The sequence below is a fragment of the Schistocerca cancellata genome, chromosome 1 (genome assembly GCF_023864275.1).
Source record: "Schistocerca cancellata isolate TAMUIC-IGC-003103 chromosome 1, iqSchCanc2.1, whole genome shotgun sequence".
Taxonomy (NCBI): Eukaryota; Metazoa; Arthropoda; class Insecta; order Orthoptera; family Acrididae; genus Schistocerca; species Schistocerca cancellata.
In genome coordinates, this window is record NC_064626.1 from 955,371,152 (window position 1) to 955,397,663 (window position 26,512).

The 26,512-nt window shown below is 38.4% G+C and overlaps 1 protein-coding gene across 7 annotated transcripts in view; it reads left to right on the forward strand.

Annotated features, from left to right (window-relative positions):
• LOC126088314 (GATOR complex protein Iml1) overlaps positions 1-26,512 on the forward strand; it is a 579,824-nt gene that overhangs the window by 322,868 nt on the left and 230,444 nt on the right. For 2 of the 7 annotated variants that reach the window (XM_049906465.1, XM_049906495.1), the window contains one exon: positions 7,938-7,981. The exons of the other annotated variants lie outside the window; for them this stretch is intronic. In XM_049906465.1, coding sequence (XP_049762422.1) covers positions 7,938-7,981 — 44 coding nt within the window. The remainder of the gene's footprint in view (positions 1-7,937; positions 7,982-26,512) is intronic. 7 annotated transcript variants of the gene reach the window in all.

Sequence of the window (26,512 nt, forward strand, 5' to 3'; positions counted from 1 at the left end):
TGGTAGCTATGCCACTACGCCATCTGTTGGCGGATGGTGTTGAAACTATTATCAGTACATCTACTATTCTCCAGATGGCATATGTCATCACTCGACTGATACTGACATAATCTTACCAGGTGCAATAATTTTTTTATCGGCAGTGTGTATTTTCAAGTACCTCTCTCTCGTCATTCCTTTCTTGTGTATGTACAACACTTCTCTTAACAAAACAACTTGCTGGATCCAGCATATTGTTCTCTTCCAGAGGCTCTACAACTCACAACACACCCACAGATAAATTTGGCTTCACATTCACCCCAAGTGACTTCCCAATGTCATCTGTCACCAGAGTCATACGAATCAATCCTTAATGCAGTTGTATGCAGTTCAGCATGTTTGTCCAATATGCTAGACACCACTTGCAACAGTTGTACACTGGCAACAGCTACCCTTAGCCAGAATGTCATTCCACAAAGTTCTGTTATAGATTGCTGAAGGTCAGTTTTTAGAACAATGTTGATACAAAACTCTAACTCCAGGATCATTCTGTAGCCCTTGCTTACATGAGGTACCACCTCTACACACTGCTTAAACTGAAGTGCCCCTGTATGAACATCTACATAAACTGACCCCAATGGCCTCGCATCATTATCCCCAACCCCACGTTACCTGTAGCATGGCATGTTGCATCACCACTGACCCACTAAGTGTCTACTGGTGACCGACATGTGCACCCCTGTGTTCAACAGAAACTTAAATACCACTTAACGACACCCATTACTGTATGCTACATCTCTGCATACTTATTTGTTGCTTCTTGGGAACACCTTTTGGTGGTTTTGGGGTTCCATCATGCATTTAATGGCTGCTTACAATCTCCTTGTTCACCTCACTCTGTTGACATTCAATTTCTATGCATTTTGCAAACTAACCTAATAGCAAAATAAACATCATTGGGTGCATCTGTGTGCACTTTCCTTGACATGTATGAAGGTACCCTCAGGGAAGCTTTGAGCACCCTCTGCTCACCTACTTGCAACAAAAATGCATTTGCTACATCACTCTGCCCTAACTCGTATGTCTGTTTGTTACATTTCCTTATCTTTCCCACAAATTTTTCCTTAGTTTCCCATATCTCTTCACAGTAGGGCTCAACTGCTCCCATAAATAAATGACTCTCTTGTATTTTTTGTGTCTTTGCAAAAGACCCTTCTCCAACTGCTCCAAGTTTTCTGCATTCTGCAATGCCTCTGTAGCCCTCTTATACATTTTCACTTCTCTAACCAGTCACAATTTTGTTACCCACAACAACTGACTGTTGGTCCAACACCCTATCACTGTAACTGCCTTAAGGTCCTCTGATAACTAGTGCACATACTCATATGATTTCTAAAAAAGCAAACAGTTGATTCTGTGCCAACTGGATCCACCTAATGCTGCAGTTCTGTTCATCCTTAGCTGTCAGCTGCCCATGTAACTGCTTATTATCTTCTGTCAACTGTGTTACGTTCTCTAACAATGCTTGTACTGCTTCCAGCTCGGACACACCTTCCATCTCGCCATTGTAATACTCTTACCCTCCAATATACACAGTAATAACAAAAAAATTACAACTAAAAAAATCATCACAAACTAGCCTTTACACTGCATTGTGAACCAGCTAGACTCTCTAATTTGCCCTGCAATATGACCTTCCTGACGACTTGTGTAACAGGTTAGAGGCACCGACTCCATGCATAATGCAGCATGCCTAAGAAAACATTACATACACATTACAGACATTAAATACTGCTCTGTGCATTTACCCGTAAGCTCAGCTAAGTCACTTGGCTCCTATGTTCTAAACAAGGTAACGTACAAGTTACTATGACAGTCGTGCCTCACATCCATGTCTGTTACAACCTACAAAAAATAACGAAATGATTTATCACTCTTTGCACCATGTTGACACTATAGGCAGTGGTCAAGAAGCTTTGCTGAGTGAAGGTGATGACATTAATTCTGATAACAAGCTATATCACAGCTGCCCCCCCCCCCCCACCCCCCCTCCGTGTCCAGGGTGGGGCTTCTGTCAGCCAGGATGGCGTGAGCAAGTGGTGGAGGCAACATGAGAGCCCAGGTGGCTCCAGAGGAAGGCAGTTGCAAAGGTAACAAGTTCTTTATTGAAACATCCACACTGTGTAGTAGACTGGGTCAGTGGCCAGATGTCCACTGAGTTCTGCTGGGCTGGCTACTTTCATACCCTGTGATGCTGAAATGGAGCCTCTGCTGTGTGCTGGTGACCTTGTTATGTAAGCCAGTAGTGAGGATTCTCTGGCAGCAGTGTTTATACTTAATTATGCCATATTGGCTGCGGATGGCACCTCAGCTGTGGCATGACAGCAGAACCCTGCTGCCGTGAGATGCTTGTCCTGTGATGGCGGAAGACAGCTAGTGTGCACAGGGAATGACCCACTGCCTCCTCGGCAGGAGTTGGACGTGCTGCTTGAGTAGACCTGGGAGGGCCTGCTGTGCCATGGCAGTAAGTCAGGGAGGGACTTAATGTGTATAGCTGTAGCTGTATCATAGCCTCAAATCAGTGCCTTCTATTGGCAGGTCCACATGGTGACCTTTCCCAGCGTAGTCATGTCATCATGGTAGAGATGCAAGATAGAGAGAAATTTCATTACAAAATGTCCAGTACCTGTAGTTGGCATTGGTGCACTTGTACACATGTGCCCTACCAGTCATGTATCCTGAAACATCACTGCCACTGCCAGTGCGGAAATCTACCTTTCCCCTTGCTGTGTAAGTTTGTGCCATACTGCTAAGTCCTCTGTTTCAGCAAACTAAAAGTGGCTCACAACATTGCATCGGGCTCATTGAATTATTATAGTGACAACATCCTGTGCTCGTCTGCAGTTAGCGCAGCTACAATACACCACTAAGATAAACAGTATTATGCCAATATATGGTCAGTGCACTACAACATTTACACATATTGCCAAAAATGAATAAGAGACATATTCAAATCCTGTGACTGTGTGAGGAGTGCACCCAAGACCTTGGACCTGTTGTCTGCCACTTTCCCACTGAGCCATTGAGCTACTTTATTTGCTTATGACAGCTGAAATTAACCTTGTGAATTACAAGGTGTCTTAACCCAATATCAGTTGCAACATACTTGCTTTGAATCTCACCATCAGATTGGAGGTGAAGTAGGCCATTCAAGTGGCTGTATGCAACTGGATGAGATGGTGATGGTGTCAAGTTGAGATTTTTTGATATCTATGGTTGGAGACAGTACAAAATTTCTCAGATGTTAGACTAAGGAGGTAGATATGGTGTTAGTTTTAGGTCTGCTTTTAATGCTTCTTCAGACATGCTGAAGAGCAGAGACATTGAGTTATCACTTGATTCTTAAGACCCACTTAATAAAAATGCAAAACATTATTATTAAACAATTTTTAGAACAGTGGCCACATCAGTTAAATGCTCTATTACAAATATGATGCACACAGTAACATTAAAAAATGGTATTCCAGACCACAAATCATGAAAAGGAGTCAGTTTTTATTGCTCTAATTAAACATTTAGGTCCCGTTGGATGTCAGAATGAAAGTGAAAAAGAGATAAAGTTACATATAAGCAAATGTACAAAGGAAACACTGTCCAGACGTAAATACAGGCAAGTTATTACAAGTCCTTTTTAGTGTACAAGCTTAACTGCGTATTATCCTCACACATATAGTTTCTGCTGTTGGCTGCTGATAATCCAAGGCAATGGCAGGGTTGAACTTCACTGCAGGCTGGAACTTGGTCATGCCTGACATTTGGAGGCCTCTGTATACAGCATTTGAGCCTGTTTTCTTACAGATAGTGCATGATTGTTTCTCCTTTTGTGTCCAATTTGCAATAAGTGAGCACAAAAGGAGAGATTTCTTAATGCATATGGCACAATACTGAACTGACAAAAGTGACTATTGTCTCCATCTAGGTTTTTAATATAAATGTACATGTCTAGATGATTTTGTATTTTATTGACGACCCTTCATGATTAGTCATTACAAAGGAAAGGTGGTACTTTTAAGAAAGCCGGTGCTTCCTCAGTTACATTATCAGTGAAATGTGCTTACATAAATCAGTGAAACTGGTGTGATGATTCTCAAGCACGATATTGATACAAACATGTATTATTGCATTTACAGTGCAAATATTAGCAAATACTGTTGAAATGAGTTAGTAAAAAATAGCATCTCATATTTACTTTTAATCTATCATTAGATATGGTATAGCTTTATGTGGAAGTTCAAACAACATCTCTTGAATACCGAAACTACAAAAGAAAATTGTCAGATAAAAATGTACTGCACAACAAAAAGAATCTTGTCACCTATTATTTCGGAAACTGCATATCCTAACTGTGTTCTTCGTATACATTGATGAAATTATCATCTTCCTACACAGCAGACAAAAATTATTTCATGTGAATCATTTTAGTCATACATACAACACAAGACAGGAATGTCATTGTTACGAGGGTACTGTTGTTAAATCAGTTTCTCCATGTTTGTGCTGAAGTTTTTACATGTTTTTGACGTGTCTCCTGTACCTGCATCAAATGGTGTAGATTGTGTACATTATGAGATTAATAAACCACAAAGCGCAAAAGCCAAACTTAGGGTTGGCAGCTATACATTTTTTACTTAAGGAAATGTACACTCTCTAAGCATATTCATCTACCAGAGAAAAGAAATCTGGAGCAGATGAAGGTACAGTGTTAGAGTATATTATGTGCACTGAAACATAATTATAGAATCAATTGTAAAGATGTTGAGAGGGGGTGGACTGATTAATTTTATGAGTGCTTCACTGTTTATTGGCTCATGTAATGGAAAATCCACTGAGTACACGGTTGTCGGGAATAACAAATGTATCACAACACAAACAGCTTGTAATGCGATAGTTTGTGTGAGATGTGAAGAATTGCAAGCATTACAGCTGCTCTTGCCTTGGCCCTGTCACCACTTAGGTCATCAGTCCTGGAGAAAAGGTATGTAAAGGTACAGATACACTTCGTGTTTCATAGATCCTTAGTGAATAGGTTTTCAATGATGTAGAACTTTGATTCAGTTATTAACTTACACTCCTTAATTCTTATTGTGAAGGGCAGCATTCAAAAAAGGTAAATGAGTCGAAGTTATTCATTAACAAACAGAAACAACCACAGCAGGTAACTTGTCTGAGGTATACCAACAACCAGTTGTGACTGCTCTACTTACACCAAGAATTATGGGAATTGATTCTGATTTACTGAATCTTTAATACGAGAAAAGTAGATGATTGAGGAAAAAAAAAGAAAGAAAACGAAAACAGCTACTGCTCTTTCTCTTACACTTCTCAGCTGTTGTTTTTATCTATCACTTCATACCAAGCCTTTATTTAACTTAACAGTCCACCTTCATAACTGAGTGGTCGGTGCGACATAATGCCATGTGAGGGGCCTGGGTTTGACTCCCAGCTGGGTTGGAGATTTTTCTCAGCTCAGGGTCTGGGTGTTGTGTTGTCTTCATCATCATTTAATCCTTGTTGATATGCGAGTTGCCGAAGTGACACCAACTAAAAAGACTTGCACCAGGCGCCCAGGCTTCCTGCAGTTGGGGGAGGGGGCTCCGGACCTAGCCACATGCATTATCATTATTGCTTAACTTAACTGATATAACATATTGCTGTCAGTTGTTTGTTTATTACTGGAAAAGCTATAAATCTGTTTGATACGCATGTTATCGTAAACTGCAGTTATATCCACAAGTCCACATATTTTGGTAAATTATGTGATTAGTGAATAATAAGATAATTGTTACTTTGTTTTTGAATGTGTGTGGATTTATAATTTACTACCTGTTGTCTACTGGCAATCTGTTACGGATTTTGGTTCAAAAATGTAAAACTTCATTTTTACCCCAAGAGAGGAGCGCACAATCTATACATAAATTATATAATTATTAATCACAAAAGTGTGCTCAGACTGAGCTTGAGTGAACAAGTTTACACAACTTTTAGAGTTTTGGTCTTTGTTGTAGTTTGTTATAGTTTTCATTCTCTTTGCACATGTACTTATCCATATAGCATACACTCTTCAGTTAGAATTTGTTGTTGTTCATATTTTATGATGGAACTAATGTATTGCGAGTCTAGTTGTTAAATTGTGTCTGATTCCTGCACTGTCTGGTTCAGCTGTTGCCCAGCATGGCTGATGAGTTTTGGAACAATAGGTCTATCTCCTTCTTGTGGTCTATTAATCAGTTCCTGGTAAGGTCCTGTGAAAGATAGCCAGTGCTTTAATCTGGTGTCTTCTGTGAAATAAGTCTCGTTCATGAGTTCAAATGTAAGTCAGGGTGGTACTTCATATATAAAGTGGGGTGGTATTGTTTTTCCACTGCTAGTATCCATTTCATACACATTGCCTTGACTTTTTCTATTCATTTCATATGGGTTATTTTAAGTTTTTCTCATATGATCCATATTCCACAAATTATGACTAGCAGCACTGTTGCTTTGAGAAGTGTCATTGATGTGCTTGTCGATAGATTGGATGTGTTTGGAATGTTGTATGAGGCTTTGATGGTGGCTGCTGCTGCTGCTGCTCTTCCCTGGATATGCATACCAAAAGATGTTACTGTTCTCTGTAATGTAATCTGCAGGTACTTGTATTTCCCTGCTGTTTGCAGTGGTTTTTTGTGTTGTGTTTTGTCTTCGGATACTGTTTTTCTTCCCTTTCTGAATCTCATTTGAAATGTCTTCTCTTGGTTTACTTTTAGGTCATTTTCCTTTGACCAAGTTTCTAGTGTTCTTAGTGCTTTCTGTAGGTCCTCTGTTACTGCTGGTCCTACAACCATGCCATCTGCATACAGTATCATTTCTATTTTTGGCTCTTCTCTATTGTGTTTGTCACATCTGCTGTATAGACGATGAACAGCATTGGACTCCATATGGTCTCCTTGGAGAACTCCATTCATCTGTGTAATTGTCTCTGAGATTTTAACATTGTTGCTTGTTTGGATCAAATTTCAATGAAGGATGTAAATCATTTTTACTTATAGTATTTTGGTTTTGAATTCCACAGACTCTCCTAAATTCACTCATATTATTGATTGCCAGTTCTATCTGCTGAAATAAATGGTCAGAATGGAACCTTAAAAACATTCTATTGAATCTTTTAGGGATTGGAACCTTTTTAGATATTATCTTCATTGGAAGCAAAATGTGGAAAAAACTGGAAGTAATGGTGAGGGGGAAGTTAGGGCACTCTGTAAAATGGATTAGGGGGCATAATTTTTAAATTGTTGGAAGTGAGTTCTGATGGCTCACATGACAATTGAAATTTATGTAGTAGCCTGTGTCACACTTTGACATATAATGCTAATTATCACATGAATCAAATGCTAAGTAAATTTACTTGCTTCCTATGAGTTGGGAAGAAAAAATGGAAATTATTAAGGAAACATGTTTTTATATGTTGATAAATTGGGAGCTGGTGAAGTTACGTATGTCACTTCAGTATAGTATTTATGGTATGTTTTATTAGTGAAAAGTAGAAAAAACTAATTTACTTTTTAAAATTGTTATGTGCAAAAGTACATTGTTCAAGATGTGCTGGGACACCTTATCATTTATGCAATACAAATTGTGAACTGAAACATGATAGTCATCATCTTGGATTTTGTTGAGGTAAACAGCCTTCTCCTCTCCACCCACTAAAAGTGTCCTATCCACAGGTATTTTCATTAGCAGCAGCATTTTCTGGTGTTCTTCCATTTACCATTTGTTGTAAGCAACAAATATTAAAAAGTGATTCACCTTCAGTGTTTAGTGAATGAATGATTTTTGGACTGTATAGCATGTAATATATATTTTTCTGTGTACTCCTTTAGGGCATGTTTTATTGTCTTATTAACTTTTATTTTCTCTGGTAGGAGAAGCATGGTTCTAATCGCATGGCTGATCGACCTGCATTCAGGTTGGTATATGTGTTTATGTACAGCTTAATCTAGCAAAATTGGTTAAGTGAGCTTTTTTAAACTTAAAGCACAAATGTTTTAAGAACTAAAACCTTTTGATTTCAAGTATGGTTGTATGTTATTGTATGCAATCCTAAGGTGCCTGTACACCAGAGCAAACACGAGCGAATGAGCAATCCAGAGAACAATTCACAAGTGTTCACTACAATGTGCTTGTATTTACGAACAAGCGTTTACACCAGATGAGTGAAAGAAAGCAATGTTGAACGTGTATTGAGTAAGTGAATGCTGTGATTTTGATTATTTGGCACTAAACTCGTATATACAAATATTCAATAGAAGTGTACCATAGTGAAATAGTCGCAATGAAAAACAGTGATATACAGACAGGATTGTTGTGTATGCTAGCTGCACTGTTGGTGATGCAGAAAGCAAAGCAGCAAAGGGAAAGGAAAATATGAGGATCTGAAGTTTCACAGAAGCGTCAAATACATGGTGGTAGCATGCTATCATTGAATTACAGCCCCCAACTTCATCAGGCCTGCTTCAAAATTTTATGCATGTGTCTCAGTTGACTACTTGAAGAAAGACTTGCACTTATGCTCTAGTTCATAGCAACTAGAGACAGTTACGCTAATTTTAAGTATTTATTTCGAATCTCAACAACATCTATATCACAAATAGTTCTTGTAGTCTGCACTGCTATATGCGAAGCTCTCAAGGAGTATATTAAGGCAAGGAAAATAACTTCAATAAATATGAATAATGTAAAGTGAAAATATACAAATGACCTAACATAGTCCATAAAACATCTATTGCTTCAACCCTGTGGTTCCCAACCATTCTAAGATCATTACTCCTACCCCTCAGTACAATCAGGTGTAAACTAATTCTCCTCCCCCTCCCTCCCAAATCATGAACATTATTGCCAAACTTAATTTTAGAATGAAAAATTTTTTAAATAATTTTTATTTATAAAATGATTAAAGATAAACAATCTTTGCTTCTTGTTAGTGTTTTATTAAACAAGGAACTGAGTGTGAGATACTGGTACTGCTTATTTCTAATCATCTTTTTTACACTTGGTTTCTTCTCGGACAATGTACATTTGTAAGTCATGCTCAAAGTCTATTCAAGTCTTTTTTGTTTCATTGATATCATAATCAGAAATCCCCTTTCAAACATGTATATGTTGATTGCAATGTTTCTTTCAGTGTGTGGTGCTTTATTAGTTTGTGTTCTAGAATGAATGATGGAGCAATTCCCAGTTCATTACAAGGACTATCTACAACGCCTCCTCAGAAAAGAAAGCTGCACCACTGTCCTTCCTAATGGTATTTGCTTCTTCCACACCCTCTACCCTCAAGTAAAATCAACCCAGAAAATGTGTTTACTAAGTACTTGATTGCTGTGCCTCCTTACTTCCAAACTGGCTGAAATAGGAAGATTTCAGTATGCCAGTGTTTCATTTCTGAGCAATGCCACTAATAACAATAATAGTAATAAATAATATTGTGTAGAGCACTACACTAGCCATTTCATAGTTACTGTCTGTTGTTGAACCACTTAACTTGTTTATCTGTTTCAGAGTGAATACTGAAGAAATTTCTGGTGCATTGTAGGAACTACATAAAAGTCAGAGGAGACATTTTTCATACATTTGACATTTGTCACTCCCATTTCTCATTCTTAGGCATGGTACAAAACACAATACATGTATGTGTGCTAACAATAATGATCCTTCAAAAATAATTTAGTCTTGTGATAGACACAATCAAAGACTTTTGCTTCCACTCCTCAAAAAATTTCATGTTACCCCTCAGGGAATAATTACTGCCAGGTTAGGGATCACTGCTTTATGTAATAAAATCTGCTTTGTAGCTTTTAGGCATAATATAATATGATGAAGATGAAAGCTTACATTCATACATACTCATACAGAATAGACCAATAAGCCAGTCAGTAATATACCACTGTATGAGGCATTGTGTATCCACAATTTCTGCTGAACAAGTGCATTTTATAGATTTGAAGGCCAAAATAGTATAATTATTCCTGTTGTATCAGCTTCCTTGCCAAAGAATATATTGGCTGCAGATTGCGAAGGGCTTTGAAGAGCCGTGGAACTTTCCACACTGCCTTGGAGATGTGGATGGCTGACACTGTGAAATTAGTGCACCTGCCAATAGTGTGTTGATTTTTACAATTTTGGAGGTTTCTTCTGTGTAATTAGGAGTTGTTGATACAGAATATTGTTTTATATATGCAAATGCTGGTTCCCAAGAATGCAAGTCAAATGGTGGAGTTCTGAAAAATATTTCATTTTGGAAACAGGTTGAAGCTAATGTTCTACATATACCATAGGAGGTACCACTAGCAGGGAGAATATAAAATGTAGCTTATACATTGCAAGCATTTGTCATGCATGAACATATGCTGAAATTATATCCTGGTAAACATGCTCAACAGTTGGTGGAACATTTGTTCAACTACAGATTCAGCAGAGCTAGGAGTGTGGTAGAGAATGCTTTTGGAACATTGTCTGCAATTTTCCAGGTGTTGAGGAAACCTGTGCTCCTGGGTGTAGACAACTGGTAGTAGTTGGTACGCTTGTGCATATCTGCATACTTTTTTAAGAAGTAGTCAGAGCTGGATACACTTGTATATGTGAAGAGGAACACTCTGTGACAAGGGTGAAAATGGAAATGAGTTTTTGGCAGCTGGTGGCAAGGCAGTGAACATAGTTCATTTTTATCTCTGAGATCTGTGCCCCAGAAATCTTTGAAGAAACCTGCATAAATTCGAAATGAATTGCACAGCATTTACAGGGTGTTACAAAAAGGTACGACCAAACTTTCAGGAAACATTCCTCACACACAAAGAAAGAAAATATGTTATGTGGACATGTGTCCGGAAACGCTTACTTTCCATGTTAGAGCTCATTTTATTACTTCTCTTCAAATCACATTAATCATGGAATGGAAACACACAGCAACAGAATGTACCTGCGTGACTTCAAACACTTTGTTACAGGAAATGTTCAAAATGTCCTCCATTAGTGAGGATACATACATTCACCCTCCGTCACATGGAATGCCTGATGTGCTGATGCAGCCCTGGAGAATGGCATATTGTATCACAGCCGTCCACAATATGAGCACGAAGAGTCTCTACATTTGGTACCGGGGTTGCGTAGACAAGAGCTTTCAGATGCCCCCATAAATGAAAGTCAAGAGGGTTGAGGTCAGGAGAGCGTGGAGGCCATGCAATTGGTCCACCTCTACCAATCCATCGGTCACTGAATCTGTTGTTGAGAAGCGTACGAACACTTCGACTGAAATGTGCAGGAGCTCCATCGTGCAAGAACCACATGTTGTGTCGTACTTGTAAAGGCACATGTTCTAGCAGCACAGGTAGAGTATGAAATCATGATAGGTGGAAGAACATGGGGCCCAATCAAGACATCACCAACAATGCCTGGCCAAACATTTACAGAAAATCTGTGTTGATGACGTGATTGCACAATTGCATACGGATTCTCGTCAGCCCACACATGTTGATTGTGAAAATTTACAATTTGATCACGTTGGAATGAAGCCTCATCCGTAAAGAGAACATTTGCACTGAAACGAGGATTGACACATTGTTGGATGAACCATTCGCAGAAGTGTACCCGTGGAGGCCAATCAGCTGCTGATAGTGCCTGCACATGCTGTACACGGTACGGAAACAACTGGTTCTCCCGTAGCACTCTCCATACAGTGACGTGGTCAATGCTACCTTGTACAGCAGCAACTTCTCTGACGCTGGCATTAGGGTTATCGTCAACAGCACGAAGAATTGCCTCATCCATTGCGAGTGTCCTCGTCATTCTAGGTCTTCCCCAGTCACGCGTCATAGGCTGGAATGTTCCGTGCTCCCTAAGACGCCGATCAATTGCTTCGAACGTCTTCCTGTCGGGACACCTTCATTCTGGAAATCTGTCTCGATACAAACGTACCACGCCACGGCTATTGCCCCATGCTAATCGATACATCAAATGGGCATCTACCAACTCCGCATTTGTAAACATTGCACTGACTGCAAAACCACGTTCGTGATGAACACTAACCTGTTGATGCTGCGTACTTATGTGCTTGATGCTAGTACTGTAGAGCAATGAGTCGCATGTCAACACAAGCACCGAAGTCAACATTACCTTCCTTCAATTGGGTCAACTGGCGGTGAATCGAGGAAGTACAGTACATACTGACGAAACTAAAATGAGCTCTAACATGGAAATTATGCATTTCCGGTCACATGTCCACATAACATCTTTTCTTTATATGTATGTGAGGAATGTTTCCTGAAAGTTTGGCTGTACCTTTTTGTAACACCCTGTACAGTTCAAAGGTTCAGTTAAAGAACTATAAACTGTAAATCAATTTTATTCATACTAGTGGAGCAGCATTTGAACATGTGGTAAATCTTAGTTCACTGTGTCCACGTCTGATTTTTAATCAAAATTTCTCATATCTGCCTGAAATAATGAATCACTCATTTTGTATTGTACATTTCTGATGTCACCTTTTAGTTTCACTGCTACATATTCACCATAATAACCACTTGCTGTCCTAGGCTTTCTACATCAATTGCTTTGATAATATTGTTGCCAACAGGTTTTATTAAGTTGAGAGCACTGCTGATTTTTGCTTCTGCTTTATTAATTCTTCTTTTCTCGTGTGGTGGTTACTTCACATCTGTGACACTTTTTTTATAAACCACAACAACTTCATTGTTACCCAAGTTGTCTTCTACTACCTCTAGAATGCTACGTTGATCTTCCTCTACTACAGCTTCTTCAACTGAATTATGCGTATCCTGTAAGAAATCAATATTTATTAATGTAGCAAATTCTTTCTGCTTGACATGATTTTGCAAACAAAGCACTTACATAAATGGACTCATTTATAGTTTCTTTATTTCTATCAACACCTAAAGTATAGAACAGCTCAAGGTACATTTATTATCCAAACATAAAATCTGTCAAAGAGAGCATTAAAGCCACTTTTTGCAGAGGGAGGTGGGTGGGGAGGGGGGGGGGGGGGTGAAAGTTAGAGAGAGAGAGAGAGAGAGAGAGAGAGAGAGAGAGAGAGAGAGAGTTACCAGAACTTAGTTCATGTACACATGCGTACATTTGCAGAATAGTACGTAATCTCCTCGTGTCTGAGTGAATTACATGTTAAATTTCTACATGCTGTTGTAATGCATGCAGATGAACATGTGTTCAACTACAATCTTGGTAGAGAAGGGAATGTGATAGACAGATGTGTAGTAGTAGTTGTGCAAGGATACACATATCTGGCTCTTTTTTTTTAAATTAAGGAGGCAGAGTTCAAGACACCTTGTACACACCAAGAGTAGTGATTGACAAAGAGGCTGAAGGTGGAACTTTGGGTCTTGGCAGCTGGTGCCAAGTCAATAAAAACAGTACTGATAGAGAAGTCAATAAAAACAGTACTCCAGAATGAGATTTTCACTCTGCAGTGGAGTGTGCGCTGATATGAAACTTCCTGGCAGATTAAAACTGTGTGTCCGACCGAGACTCGAACTCGGGACCTTTGCCTTTCGTGGGCAAGTGCTCTACCAACTGAGCTACCGAAGCATAACTCACACCCGGTACTCACAGCTTTACTGTTGCCAGTATCTCGTCTCCTACCTTCCAAACTTTACAGAAGCTCTCCTGCGAACCTTGCAGAACTAGCACTCCTGAAAGAAAGGATATTGCAGAGACATGGCTTAGCCACAGCCTGGGGGATGTTTCCAGAATGAGATTTTCACTCTGCAGCGGAGTGTGCGCTGATATGAAACTTCCTGGCAGATTAAAACTGTGTGCCCAACCGAGACTCAAACTCGGGACCTTTGCCTTTCGCGGGCAAGTGCTCTACCAACTGAGCTACCGAAGCACGACTCACGCCCAGTACTCACAGCTTTACTTCTGCCAGTATCTCGTGTCCTACCTTCCAAACTTTACAGAAGCTCTCCTGCGAACCTTGCAGAACTAGCACTCCTGAAAGAAAGGATATTGCGGAGACATGGCTTAGCCACAGCCTGGGGGATGTTTCCAGAATGAGATTTTCACTCTGCAGCGGAGTGTGCGCTGATATGAAACTTCCTGGCAGAGGTAGGAGACGAGATACTGGCAGAAGTAAAGCTGTTAGTACCGGGCGTGAGTCGTGCTTCGGTAGCTCAGTTGGTAGAACACTTGCCCGCGAAAGGCAAAGGTCCCGAGTTCGAGTCTCGGTCAGGCACACAGTTTTAATCTGCCAGGAAGTTTCATATCAGCGCACACTCCACTGCAGAGTGAAAATCTCATTCTGGAAACATCCCCCAGGCTGTGGCTAAGCCATGTCTCCGCAATATCCTTTCTTTCAAAAGTGCTAGTTCTGCAAGGTTCGCAGGAGAGCTTCTGTAAAGTTTGGAAGGTAGGAGACGAGATACTGGCAGAAGTAAAGCTGTGAGTACCGGGTGTGAGCCGTGCTTCGGTAGCTCAGTTGTTAGAGCACTTGCTCGTGAAAGGCAAAGGTCCCGAGTTCGAGTCTCGGTCGGGCACACAGTTTTAATCTGCCAGGAAGTTTCAAAAACAGTACTGATAGTATGTTTCCCGCAGCATCAGATAAATTTTTAAAGGGTCGTTAAAAAGTAACAGGCAGCACTCAGCTTTGAATTCGCTTATGCCATAAGAATGTTTAATTTCAGATAACTTTGCATTTACAATTTACTTATTTCTTTTATTTGTTTACACGTCACATTCCGTAGGACCAAATTGAGGAGCAAGTCTCCAAGGTCATGGATCGTGTCAGTACATGAACTTACAACATAAAAGCAATAAACAGATAAAAATAAATATTCATGAACCTGAAAAAAAGAGGTCAGTCCATAAGTTTAAGTAAACGCTATTAGCAATACTATAAGAATCAGCTTAATTTTTCAAGGAACTCCTTGACAGAATAGAAGGAGTGACCCATGATGAAACTCTTCAGTTTCAATTTGAAAGCACGTGGATTATTGCTAAGATTTTTGAATTCGAGTGGCAGTTTATTGAAAATGGATGCAGCAGCATACTGCACACCTTTTTGCACAAGAGTTAAGGAAGTCTGATCCAAATGGAGGTATGATTTCTGCCGAGTATTAACTGAGTGAAAGCTGCTTATTCTTGCGAATAAACTAATATTGGTAACAAGAAATGACAATAAGGAATATACATATTGAGAGGCCAATGTCAAAATACCCAGACTCATGAACAGAGGTCGACGAGAGGTTTGTGAACTCTCACCACTTATTGCCCAAGCCGTCTGTTTCTGAGCCAAAAATATCCTTCTAGAATGGGAAGAGTTACCCCAAAACATAATACCATACAACATAAGTGAATGAAAATAAGCAAAGTAGACTAATTTATGTGTCGAAGTATTACTCACTTTATTACTGTTCGAATAGTAAAAATGGCAGTATTAAGTCTTTGAACAAGATCCTGAAAGTGGGCTTTCCATGACAACTTATTGTCTATCTGAACACCTAGAAATTTGAACTGTTGAGTTTCACTAATCATATGCCCGTTCTGTGAGATTGAAACGTCAGGTTTTGTTGAATTGTGTGTTAGAAACTGTAAAAACTGAGTCTTACTGTGATTTAACATTAGTTTATTTTCTAAAAGCCATGAACTGAGATCATGTACTGCACTATTTGAAACAGAGTCAATGTTGCACACAACATCCTTTACTACCAACCTAGTGTCATCAGAAAACAGAATTATTTTAGAGTTACCCATAATACTAGAGGGCATATCATTTATATAAATAAGGAACAGGAGCGGCCCCAACACTGATCCCTGGGGCACCCCTCACTTGACAGTACCCCACTAAAATCCCACACCACAGCTGTTATCAACATTGTGAATAATGACCTTTTGATGCCTGTTGCTAAAGTAAGAGGTGAACCAATTGTGAGCTACTCCCCTTATTCCGTAATGGTCCAACTTCTGGAGCAATATTTTGTGATCAACACAGTCAAATGCCTTAGTTAAATCAAGAAATACGCCACACGTTCGAAACTTTTTGTTTAGCCCATCCAGTACCTTACAGAGAAAAGAGAATATAGCATTCTCAATTGTTAAATGACTTCTAAAGCCGAACTGTACATTTGATAGCAAATCGTGTGATATAAAATGATCAATTAACCTTACATACACAGCCCTTTTGATAACTTTTGCAAACACTGATGGCATAGAAATAGGTCTAAAATTATCTATTTTATCCCTTTTCCCTTTTTATAAAGCGGCTTTACTACTGAATACTTTAATCGCTCAGGAAACTGACCATTCCTAAAGGAAAAATTACAAATATGGCTAAATACAAGGTTAACATGTGCAGCACAATACTTTAATATTCTGCTAGACATTCCATCATAACCATGAGAGTCCTTAGTCTTCAGTGATTTAATTATTGAATCAATCTCCCTCTTGTCTGTATCACAGAGGAGTATTTCAGACATCAGTCTCGAAAAGGCATTTGCTAAGAAATTGATATGATTTCCTGTAGAAACTAAGTTTTTATTTAATTCACCAACAATTCTCAGAAAATGATTGTTAAATACAGTACATATATTTGATTTATGAGTAACAGAAATATTATTACTACGAACTGACTTTATATCATCGACCTTGTGCTGCTGACCTGACACTTCCTTCACAACTGACCATATGGCTTTAATTTAATCCTGTGAAATAGCTATTCTATTTGCATACCACATATTCTTTGTCTTACTAATAACATTTTTAAGCACCTTACAGTACTGTTTGTAATGGGCTATTGTAGCTTGATTGTGACTACTTCTAACATTTTGATTTAATTCCCACTTTGTTCTACATGATATCCTTGTCCCACTAATCAGCCACCCACGCTGTCCATTACTGATGGTACACCATTTAGAATGTTGTAATGGAAAGCAACTCGCAAAGAGCATGAGAAATGTGTTATGGAAAGCATTGTATTTATCATCTATATTATCGGCGCTATAAACATCTTGCCACTCTTGTTCCTTGACAAGTTTTAAAAAACTCTCTATTGCTGTTGGATTAACTTTCCTACATAGTTTGTAATTAAATATGACATTGGTTTGAGTACAAAAGCCTTTTAACGTTAAAATTTGTGTATCATGGTCTGAAAGGCCATTCACCATTTTACTAACAGAATGCCCATCTAGTTATGAAGAATGAACAAAAATATTGTCTATGACTGTGCTACTGTTCCCCTGCACCCAGTTGGAAAAAAAATGGTTTGCATCAGATCATATGAATTTAGGAGATCTACCAACATCCTTTTTCTTGCACAATCATATACAAAATTAATATTGAAGTCACCACATATAACTACTTTCTCGTACTTCCTTCAAAGTGAATCAAGAACTCTCTCTAGCTTAAGCAAAAATGCTCTGAAGTTGGAGTTAGGGGACCTATAAATGACAACAATTAGAAGTTTAGTTTCACTAAATTCAACTAATGCCCCACAACTTTCAAATATCTGTTCAGTGCAGTGTCGTGATACTTTTGTTATCTTGCAAATGGGATGACTTGTGGTGCTTTCCACTGCTGTCATAATTTCTTTTTAGATCTTCCTTTGTAAGGTGGTGTTCACTAATATTGAGCAATCACTGTCAAAATATTTTTATACAGTGTTTTATGACTGATAGCAATTTTGCCATGTGAGACAACACTGAGTTTCTCTTAGTTTATTGAGGTAATAGACTGGCAGAAGAAAGTGACAAGGTAATACATGGAGCTGTAGAAAACAACATGTAACCTTATTTCAGTTGAAAACACTGTATGAGCATGTAGAGTGCTAAACCTGTCATGTTTTCATGTTAATATATAAACAAAAATGGTTGTTTATTTCGAGTGAGAGGAATTTGCTATATTTTTACAGTCACACTCAAGAATATAAGACACTGTGACAAGATTTCTGTAACAACATTTACTGGCAGAAGTCATACCTATAGTAAGAAACTGCATCGAAATTTCCACATATTGTTCCTCTGCCCAACACCATATATTTAAAGTGTGGTGCCTGTAGAGACCATGAAGATAAAATTAGAGATGTACAAGTTTGCACATACTTGGATAAACAGTCACATGCCCCACTCCCTATCTGTGAATAAAACAGGGAGACACCTTGTTATATGGAACCAAAAAACTGAAATATATCTTGCAGTTGGGTGACTTATGACATCAAGTTATTTTCAGAGCTGTGTGGAAGGTTACACACTACTCTTTACATTTTATTTATGTGGGTTGCTTCTTGGCCAATCTGGGGCAGGGAACTCAGTTGTAGCAAGACCTGATCATAGTCAGCATGTTATTGAATCCCACAGCATTGCATTTACTAAATGCAGTTCGCGTAGTTATACGTTACACCAAAGTTTCACTTTGTGCTTTTTTATCTGAAATGTTTCATTATAGAAAAAGTGATCACAGAAATGTACACTACACTCTACAAATAAGTGGTTAGAAAGTTATTGCTAAATGAATTACAAAAATGCCATTAATGCAACTTTAAGGAATATCTTGCCTCTGTGCATTTGCTTTGGAATATCTTGCCTCTGTGCATTTGCTTTGTCTGGTGTTGATTTTATTGAGTAGAAAAGACATCATCTTGAAAGCAAACCACTTAGAGTGGTATGTTTCACCATCACTTGTGCCCGAACTGGTACATTCTTTATTTCTTTCTTGTCGGAAAGAAGCTAATAAAGATATCTTCTTCTTCACTTCCTCAGGCAGAATGAGAAGTATCTTGGCAATTTCTCGCCAAGTATCTGTTTTATTTTTTTGTTATTTAGTATTTTAAATTGCAAATCCCTGGGATCCCACAAGTACCTCCAGGATCAATATTCTCCATTCCTACAAGTTTCAATTTTGCATACGGTAACAAAGAGAAAAAAAAGAAAAAGGCAACTATGAAAGCGAATACTCTCTGTTTACACCAATCTCAGCGTCAAAGCTGTGTGAATGCGAACTTCCTTTGATGATTTGCTCCCAGACTGTCGTCAACTGATGGATCACGTGTGAACACTTGGGAATGCCAAATTAATGCTGCTTGCTGCCTGTTTACATGAAAGTAAATGCTATGTTCACTGGTTTACACCAAAGTAAATGCTATGTTCATTGTTGCTTATTTGCTGCATTTGCTCCAGTGTACAGGCACCTTTATAAGTAATATTTATCTCAAAAATTAAATTAAGTGAAATGTTGGTGAATTCAAAATAGTATTTTTGAAATATTATACACTAAGACATATTTTTATGATTTATAAGATTACCATTCATATTTATTTTCTTTTTTGCCTAGTCTTTGTGCAAGATTCCTGCAAATACCTCTCCAAAGCAATGTTAAAATTATTTACGTTAGTCATAACTTGCAATTGCAATCCTTCTGACTTTACTGACTCAGGCTGATTAGTTATCATCACCAATGTCCCTTGCATACAGCATGTATTTTGTGTAGAAAAAACCTAGTAGTGGTGTGTCTAACTGCTGGCAGGGGAGTCTCCAGGTATGTCTTCATCCTGGAATCTCATTAACTGGAGGAGACATGTCTTCAGTGATGGGACCCATTTTGAATTGAGACCTGTCTCTAGATGCCCCAGACAATATACATCTACATCTACATCCACATCCATATCCATACTCCACAAGCCACCTGACGGTGTGTGGCTTTGAGTACCTCAATCGGTCTGCCCTTCTATTCCAGTCTCATATTGTTCGTGGAAAGAAAGATTGTCGAAATGCCTCTGTGTGGGCTCTAATCTCTCTGATTTTATTCTCATGGTCTCATCACAAGATATACATAGGAGGGACCAATATACTGCTTGACTCCTTGGTAAAGGCGTGTTATCAAAACTTCAACAAAAGCCCGTACCGAGCTACTGAGCGTCTCTCTTGCAGAGTCTTCCACTGAATTTTATCTATCATCTCTGTAATGCTTTTGCAATTACTAAATGATCCTGTAATGAAGCACTCTGCTCTCCGTTGGATCTTCTCTATCTCTTCTATCAACCCTATCTGGTACGGATACCACACCGGTGAGCAGTATTCAAGCAGTGGGCGAACAAGTGTACTGTAACCTACTTCCTTTGTTTTCGGATTGCATTTCCTTAGGATTCTTCCAATGAATCTCAGTCTGGCATCTGATTTACCGCCGATTAATTTTATATGGTCATTCCATTTTAAATCACTCCTAATGCGTACTCCCAGATAATTTATGGAATTAACTGCTTCCAGTTGCTGACCTGCTATATTGTAGCTAAATGATAAAGGCTCTTTCTTTCTATGTATTCGCAGCACATTACACTTGTCTACATTGAGATTCAATTGCCATTCCCTTCACCATGCGTCAATTTCTTGCAGATCCTCCTGCATTTCAGTACAATTTTCCATTGTTACAACATCTCGATATCTACAGTATCATCCACAAAAAGCCTCAGTGAACTTCCGATGTTATCTACAAGGTCATTTATGTATACTGTGAATAGCAATGGTCCTACGACACTCCCCTGTGGCACACCTGAAATCACTCTTACTTCGTAAGACTTCTCTCAATTGAGAATGACATGCTGCATTCTGTTATCTAGGAACTCTTCAATACAGTCACACAATTGGTCTGATAGTCCATATGCTCTTACTTTGTTCATTAAATGACTGTGGGGAAATGTGTCAAACACGTTGTGGAAGTCAAGAAACACAGCATCTACCTGGGAACCCGTTTCTATGGCCCTCTGAGTCTCGTGGACGAATAGCGCGAGCTGGGTTTCACACGATCGTCTTTTTCAAAACCCATGCTGATTCCTACAGAGTAGATTTCTAGTCTCCAGAAAAGTCATTATACTCGAACATATTACGTGTTCCAAAATTCTACAACTGATGGACATTAGAGATATAGGACTACAGTTCTGCACATCTGTTTGACATCCCTTCTTGAAAATGGGGATGACCTGTGCCCTTTTCCAATCCTTTGGTACGCTACGCTCTTCTAGAGACCTATGGTACACCGCTGCAAGAAGGGGGCCAAGTTCCTTCGCGTACTCTGTGTAAAATCGAACTGGTATCCCATCAGATTTTAATTGTTTTTCTATCCCTCTGTTATCTATTTCGATATCTAACATTTGGTCATCTGTGCGGCAATCAAGAGAAGGAACTACAGTGAAGTCTTCCTCTGTGAAACAGCTTTGGAAAAAGACATTTAGTATTTTGGCCTTTAGTCTGTCATCCTCTGTTTCAGTACCATTTTGGTCACAGAGTGTCTGGACATTTTGTTTTGATCCACCTACCGGTTTGAAATAAGACCAAAGTTTCTTAGGATTTCTGCAAAGTCAGTACATAGAACTTTACTTTCGAATTCATTGAACGCGTCTCGCATAGCCCTCCTCACACTAAATTTTGCTTCGTGTAATTTTTGTTTGTCTGCAAGGCTTTGGCTATGTGTATGTTTGCTGTGAAGTTCCCTTTGGTTCCGCAACAGTTTTCTAACTTGGTTGTTGTGCCACGGTGGCTCTTTTCCATCTTTTATGATCTTGCTTGGCACATACTCATCTAATGCATATTGTATGATGGTTTTGACTTTGTCCACTGATCCTCAACACTATTTGTACTTGAGACAAAACTTTTGTGTTGAGCTGTCAAGTACCCTGAAATCTGCTTTTTGGCACTTTTGCTAGACCGAAAAATCTTCCTATCTTTTTTAATATTTATATTTATAGCTGAAATCATCGATGCAGTAACCGCTTTATCCCACAATAGTGGGATAACAACTTGACAATCACCCACCATACAGCCAGACAACCAGGAGTGATGGTCTAGGGGAGCCATTTCTTCCCACAGCAGGATGCTTTTGGTTTTCATCTGCCAGCAATACATCAACGATATTCTATGCCCCATTTGGTTGCCCTTCGTGGCCAATCATATGGTGCTTACATTTCAGCACGGTAGTGTCTGCCTTCTCATGATGAGAGTTTCTGCTTTTTGTCTTCATGCTTGTCAAACCCTGCCTTGGCCAGCAAGTTTGCTTGATCTCTCACCACTTTAGAATGTTTGGAGCATTTTGGGCATGGCTGTCCAACCAGCTCAAGATTTTGACAGTCTAGTGTGTCAGCTGGACAGAATTTGGCACAATATCCCCTGGGAGGACATCAAAAATCTCTATTATTCATTGCCAAGCCATGTAACTTCTTGCATAAGGGCCAGAAGTGGACAAATGCATTATTGACTTGCTCAATTTGTGGAAGTTCTTCCTCTTCTGTAAATGATCCAATTTTTCTGTTGTAATATTTGATTTGTCTGTACATGTAATCACACATACTGATTTCCAGATTTTCATCCTGTTTCCCCCCTTTTTTCCCTTTAGTGTGTATAATCTTCACCATTTGCTCAGATGCCAGTGGTTAATCTTAAAGCCCACTAAGTGCTAGATGTGTACTCATTCATTTATGAGACTTTTCCACTTTTCTTTTTAGGGTAATAACTTAATTGTAGCCTTAGCTTCATTACTCATTAAAATGTAAATAGAACGTAGCTGCTTTGTAAGCTGCTTTAAAATTTATCCTGAAGCTAATATGGATGATTTGTGAGTTAACGAGCATTGCACTTTCATTTAAATATGTGGCCGAAAGAGTCAGCGTACAAGAATTGTGAAACGAGCCCTGTCGTCCAGGACTGCATGCCACAAAGAGCACAGATTCACCATGAGATCGGGAAATTCAAAGGCATCTATTATCTATTGAGGCCTAAGTGCTGTAGTGTGTGAGTGAGACAGATGAGACCCTGCCTCATAGGGAAACTCAGTAGAAGGTGTTTGTTGCTGAGGAGACATAGCAGTGTTAAATAAGGCAGACCTAAGATTGGCTACAAAGGGTAACATTTATGGAAACTATTGAATTCTGTAGTAATGCAGGGAATTAAGCTACAGTTATTTTAATCTACAATCCTTCATAAATTTTCATGATGAACCCGATAAAACATGAATATTTATTATATCTATAATAGTTTAGGATTTACTGTTGAAGTGAAATTAACAAGTTTTGTAACAAAGACCAGAATGCTAAAATCTGAACACTGTAATCAATCTTAATGATCGACATTTCATATAGAAGTGCGTCATTAAAATGACAAACATTGTAAATATCAGCTCTGTGACTTAATTTGTTTAAGAGATATAGTAAATTTATATTATCAGTATTTTCAGTTAAGCATTAGATCATCATTTCCTCCACACAAAACACATTGAACGATGACAGCATGACACCTTATTGAATCATTAGGTAATAGAATATTTGTTGTCAATTTTGATGCTTAATAGATGCTTTTGTTATTTATTTATCTATCAGAAAGCACATTGGTGCAAGCCTACTGGCGATGACATTCAAAGTTAAGAAGGAAATTGTATTGGTTTTATGTAAAAGAATTTAACATTTATTATGTAATGGATATTATTGTTACTTTATTTAGGACGTGAAAGTGGTCAAGCTTTGATTATTTAAATAAATTAAAATGTGAAATAATGTAGAATAAATATATTAAATTTCAGCCTCCAGTTGCATAAGCAAAGAAACTTTACCTGGGTTTCAGCCTTCTTCAGAAATGTCACAATATAAATTTAAAATTAAAACATTCTAGATATTGGCCTTGTTGAACTTAAAATGCTAGTACTACAGTACATAGTCATTAGACTGCATCACTTCTACAAGGTTTTGTCAATAGGCCACACAAATGGACCAGACAGATGGGCTGGTGGCGCTGAGTCATAACTCAGTGTAGAATAAGCTGTAGCCAATCAGATAAATGGCTTCAGGAAAGGGAACTACCTTAGTCAGTTGAGCGACAATGCTCGGCATACCAGAAACACAGCTGGGAATGAGCAGAGGGAGTGCTGGTGAAGACACGAAAGCGGACGGTCAGTCTTTAGGTAGCTTGGAAGTGAAACAACTTAGAAAATTTCGTGTTGTGTGGTATCACGGGACTTAGTCTCTGAGCGGTGAGCAGCCGCGTGCCTGATGTGAACTCCTTAACTTTTCACAAAGATAACGAGGTGGAATATTAGGCTTGTATTTCGCAATGATATTGTGAATGATCGAACTGTGTCAAATGGATATGTGCTTGAGTGTAATAGTAATTCTAAATATGACCACTTTTGCTATTAGTTTGCTTTCTGAATAAACATTATTCTAACCAAATCGCAACTGTGCCTCCTAACTCATTTATGGGTAGTTAATTTAGTTCTAGATATTATTATTACTGTTAAAACTTTGTATTTCTCAAACTTGCCATCAGCCAGACAATTTAACCAAAGGGCCACAAGTGTCCAGTTTAGGGCATGTAATGCGACACATGCAGTTCAATGCTTAGACGAGTTTGAGCAAAGAAATTTCGAAAAAGAGGAACCACGTGAGCCCGAACATCGGTGGGACGTTAGCTTGCAACTTGACTTGGGCAGATATTTTGTTACCTCCCCTGTCTTCTCGTGATCATTTTCCTGTCTGATTGTGCTACTCATTGGAAATGCATGTGCTCTTTGTTTTCATTTATACATTTTTAAATTGTATGGTCTGTCTCTTAGATGCCTGAAACCTGCAAATGTTCACTGAGTATTTAATAAACAAGTACAGGTTTTTAATGTTTTTGAAACCCAGGCACATAAGTTATAAATTCTGTTTTTGCATTACCTTTCCAGTAATGCATGCAACAAGTTGACTATAAGTATCAAAACTTTTTTGTTTTCATGATTTGCCATTTATCCTCCTGTTGCTTTGTGCCTCTAGTACTTCATTTTAGGAATATGGTTGGATTTATGAAGTCAAATTGATAATTTATTTGGCATAATTCCTTTTTACAATGTTTTCTGGCATGATCTGCATGCATATATCTGTTGAACAAGCATATATCTGTAGATATTTGTTAGAAGTGTGTGTGTGTGTGTGTGTGTGTGTGTGTGTGTGTGTGTGTGTGTGTGTGTGAGAGAGAGAGAGAGAGAGAGAGAGAGAGAGAGAGAGAGAGAGATTTTTTCATTAATTTGTCTGTAGACAATTTCCATTGTATAAATGTAGTCAACATATATACTGTTTCAATTATATGTATGCATACAGTATAACACATACATATCTAATTTATTCAAAACTTAATCTCCCAGAGTTGAATACCCAACAGTAATCCAAGATTTGACTTAACATAAGCTGGATGGTTATGAATGACACACTATAATGTCCACAGGCATTCACACACTGCTGTTCACATTCATGCTTTCACAGTTTCATTTTTATAATGTACAAATATGCTCATTAATCTTCAATCTGAACCAAACAAAAAAAGAGCAAGCAGCAACAGGATCATTCTTATATAATGAAAAAGTTCATACATTGTATATTTATGCTTCCTGGTTTATCGATATGCAGATGTCTCAATAATTTCCTGTTTGAATGAGCCTCTCTCTTCTGTGTAGCTTCTAAGTGTTTTTTAGGCTAAGTACTAATGAAGGGACTAAATAACTTCTTAAATTGTTACTGAAAACATACAGTATGGCTTGTTGAGTGCATTTTATTCTGAATGGTAATTTATTTTATAAAATTGGCCCAATAGTTATGGGATCTTTTTTTGGTTAATTTGAGCCAGCTTGTGTATAGATAATAACTGTCCCTGTTTGTCATATTGTAATTGTGTGTATCTGTGTAACTTTGCAGTACTATTTGCTGCCAAGAGCATAATTGTTGCAAATATATGGGTGTTCCAGGAGGAACGGCCAATATTCAGATATATGACAAGAACAATCATCTAAAGCAGAAAGTCTTATAAACATTCGTTCAAACTGCACACCTTCAGAGCTATGAATATTTCTTCATCTTTGATACTGGGAAAAAATCTCTTCTGGTGCAAGCTCTTAGCTTTCCATATTTTAGGAGGAAGTAATACAGGCCAAACCAAGGAAAAAAATCCTGGTAAACATGAGCTTTAAAATGCATACCTTAAGAGCTGTGACTGATGTTCAGTAAGTGAGATGTATTTCACAATAGCGGAGATCAAAAAGAGTTTATTGCTCCAGAGGTATTCACATTACAGCCAATGTTTACTGGAGAATTTTTTCTTATTTTGATCCATACTACCACTGCTCAAAATTTGGAAGGGAAAGAGCTTGCAGTAGAAGAGATTTTTTTCACAGTATCAAAGATGGAGAAATGCACATGACTTGTAAGGTTTGTGTTTAGAACCCAGGTTTACTAGACTTTTTTGCTTCCAGTGATTGTTCCTGTCATATCTCTGAATATGGACCATTCCTCCTGGGACACCTTGCAAATAGTGAATATCATGATATCAAGTTCTTTTAATTTATTTCTGCAAGATGTCTTTGGCCAAACCGTAATGCATGTAATGTATCTAATACCCTTCTTCTGAAGCTTCACTGTTATGTATATGCACATGTACTTCTTTTCCCCAGATTAAGATGCATTGTAAGTGAGGGT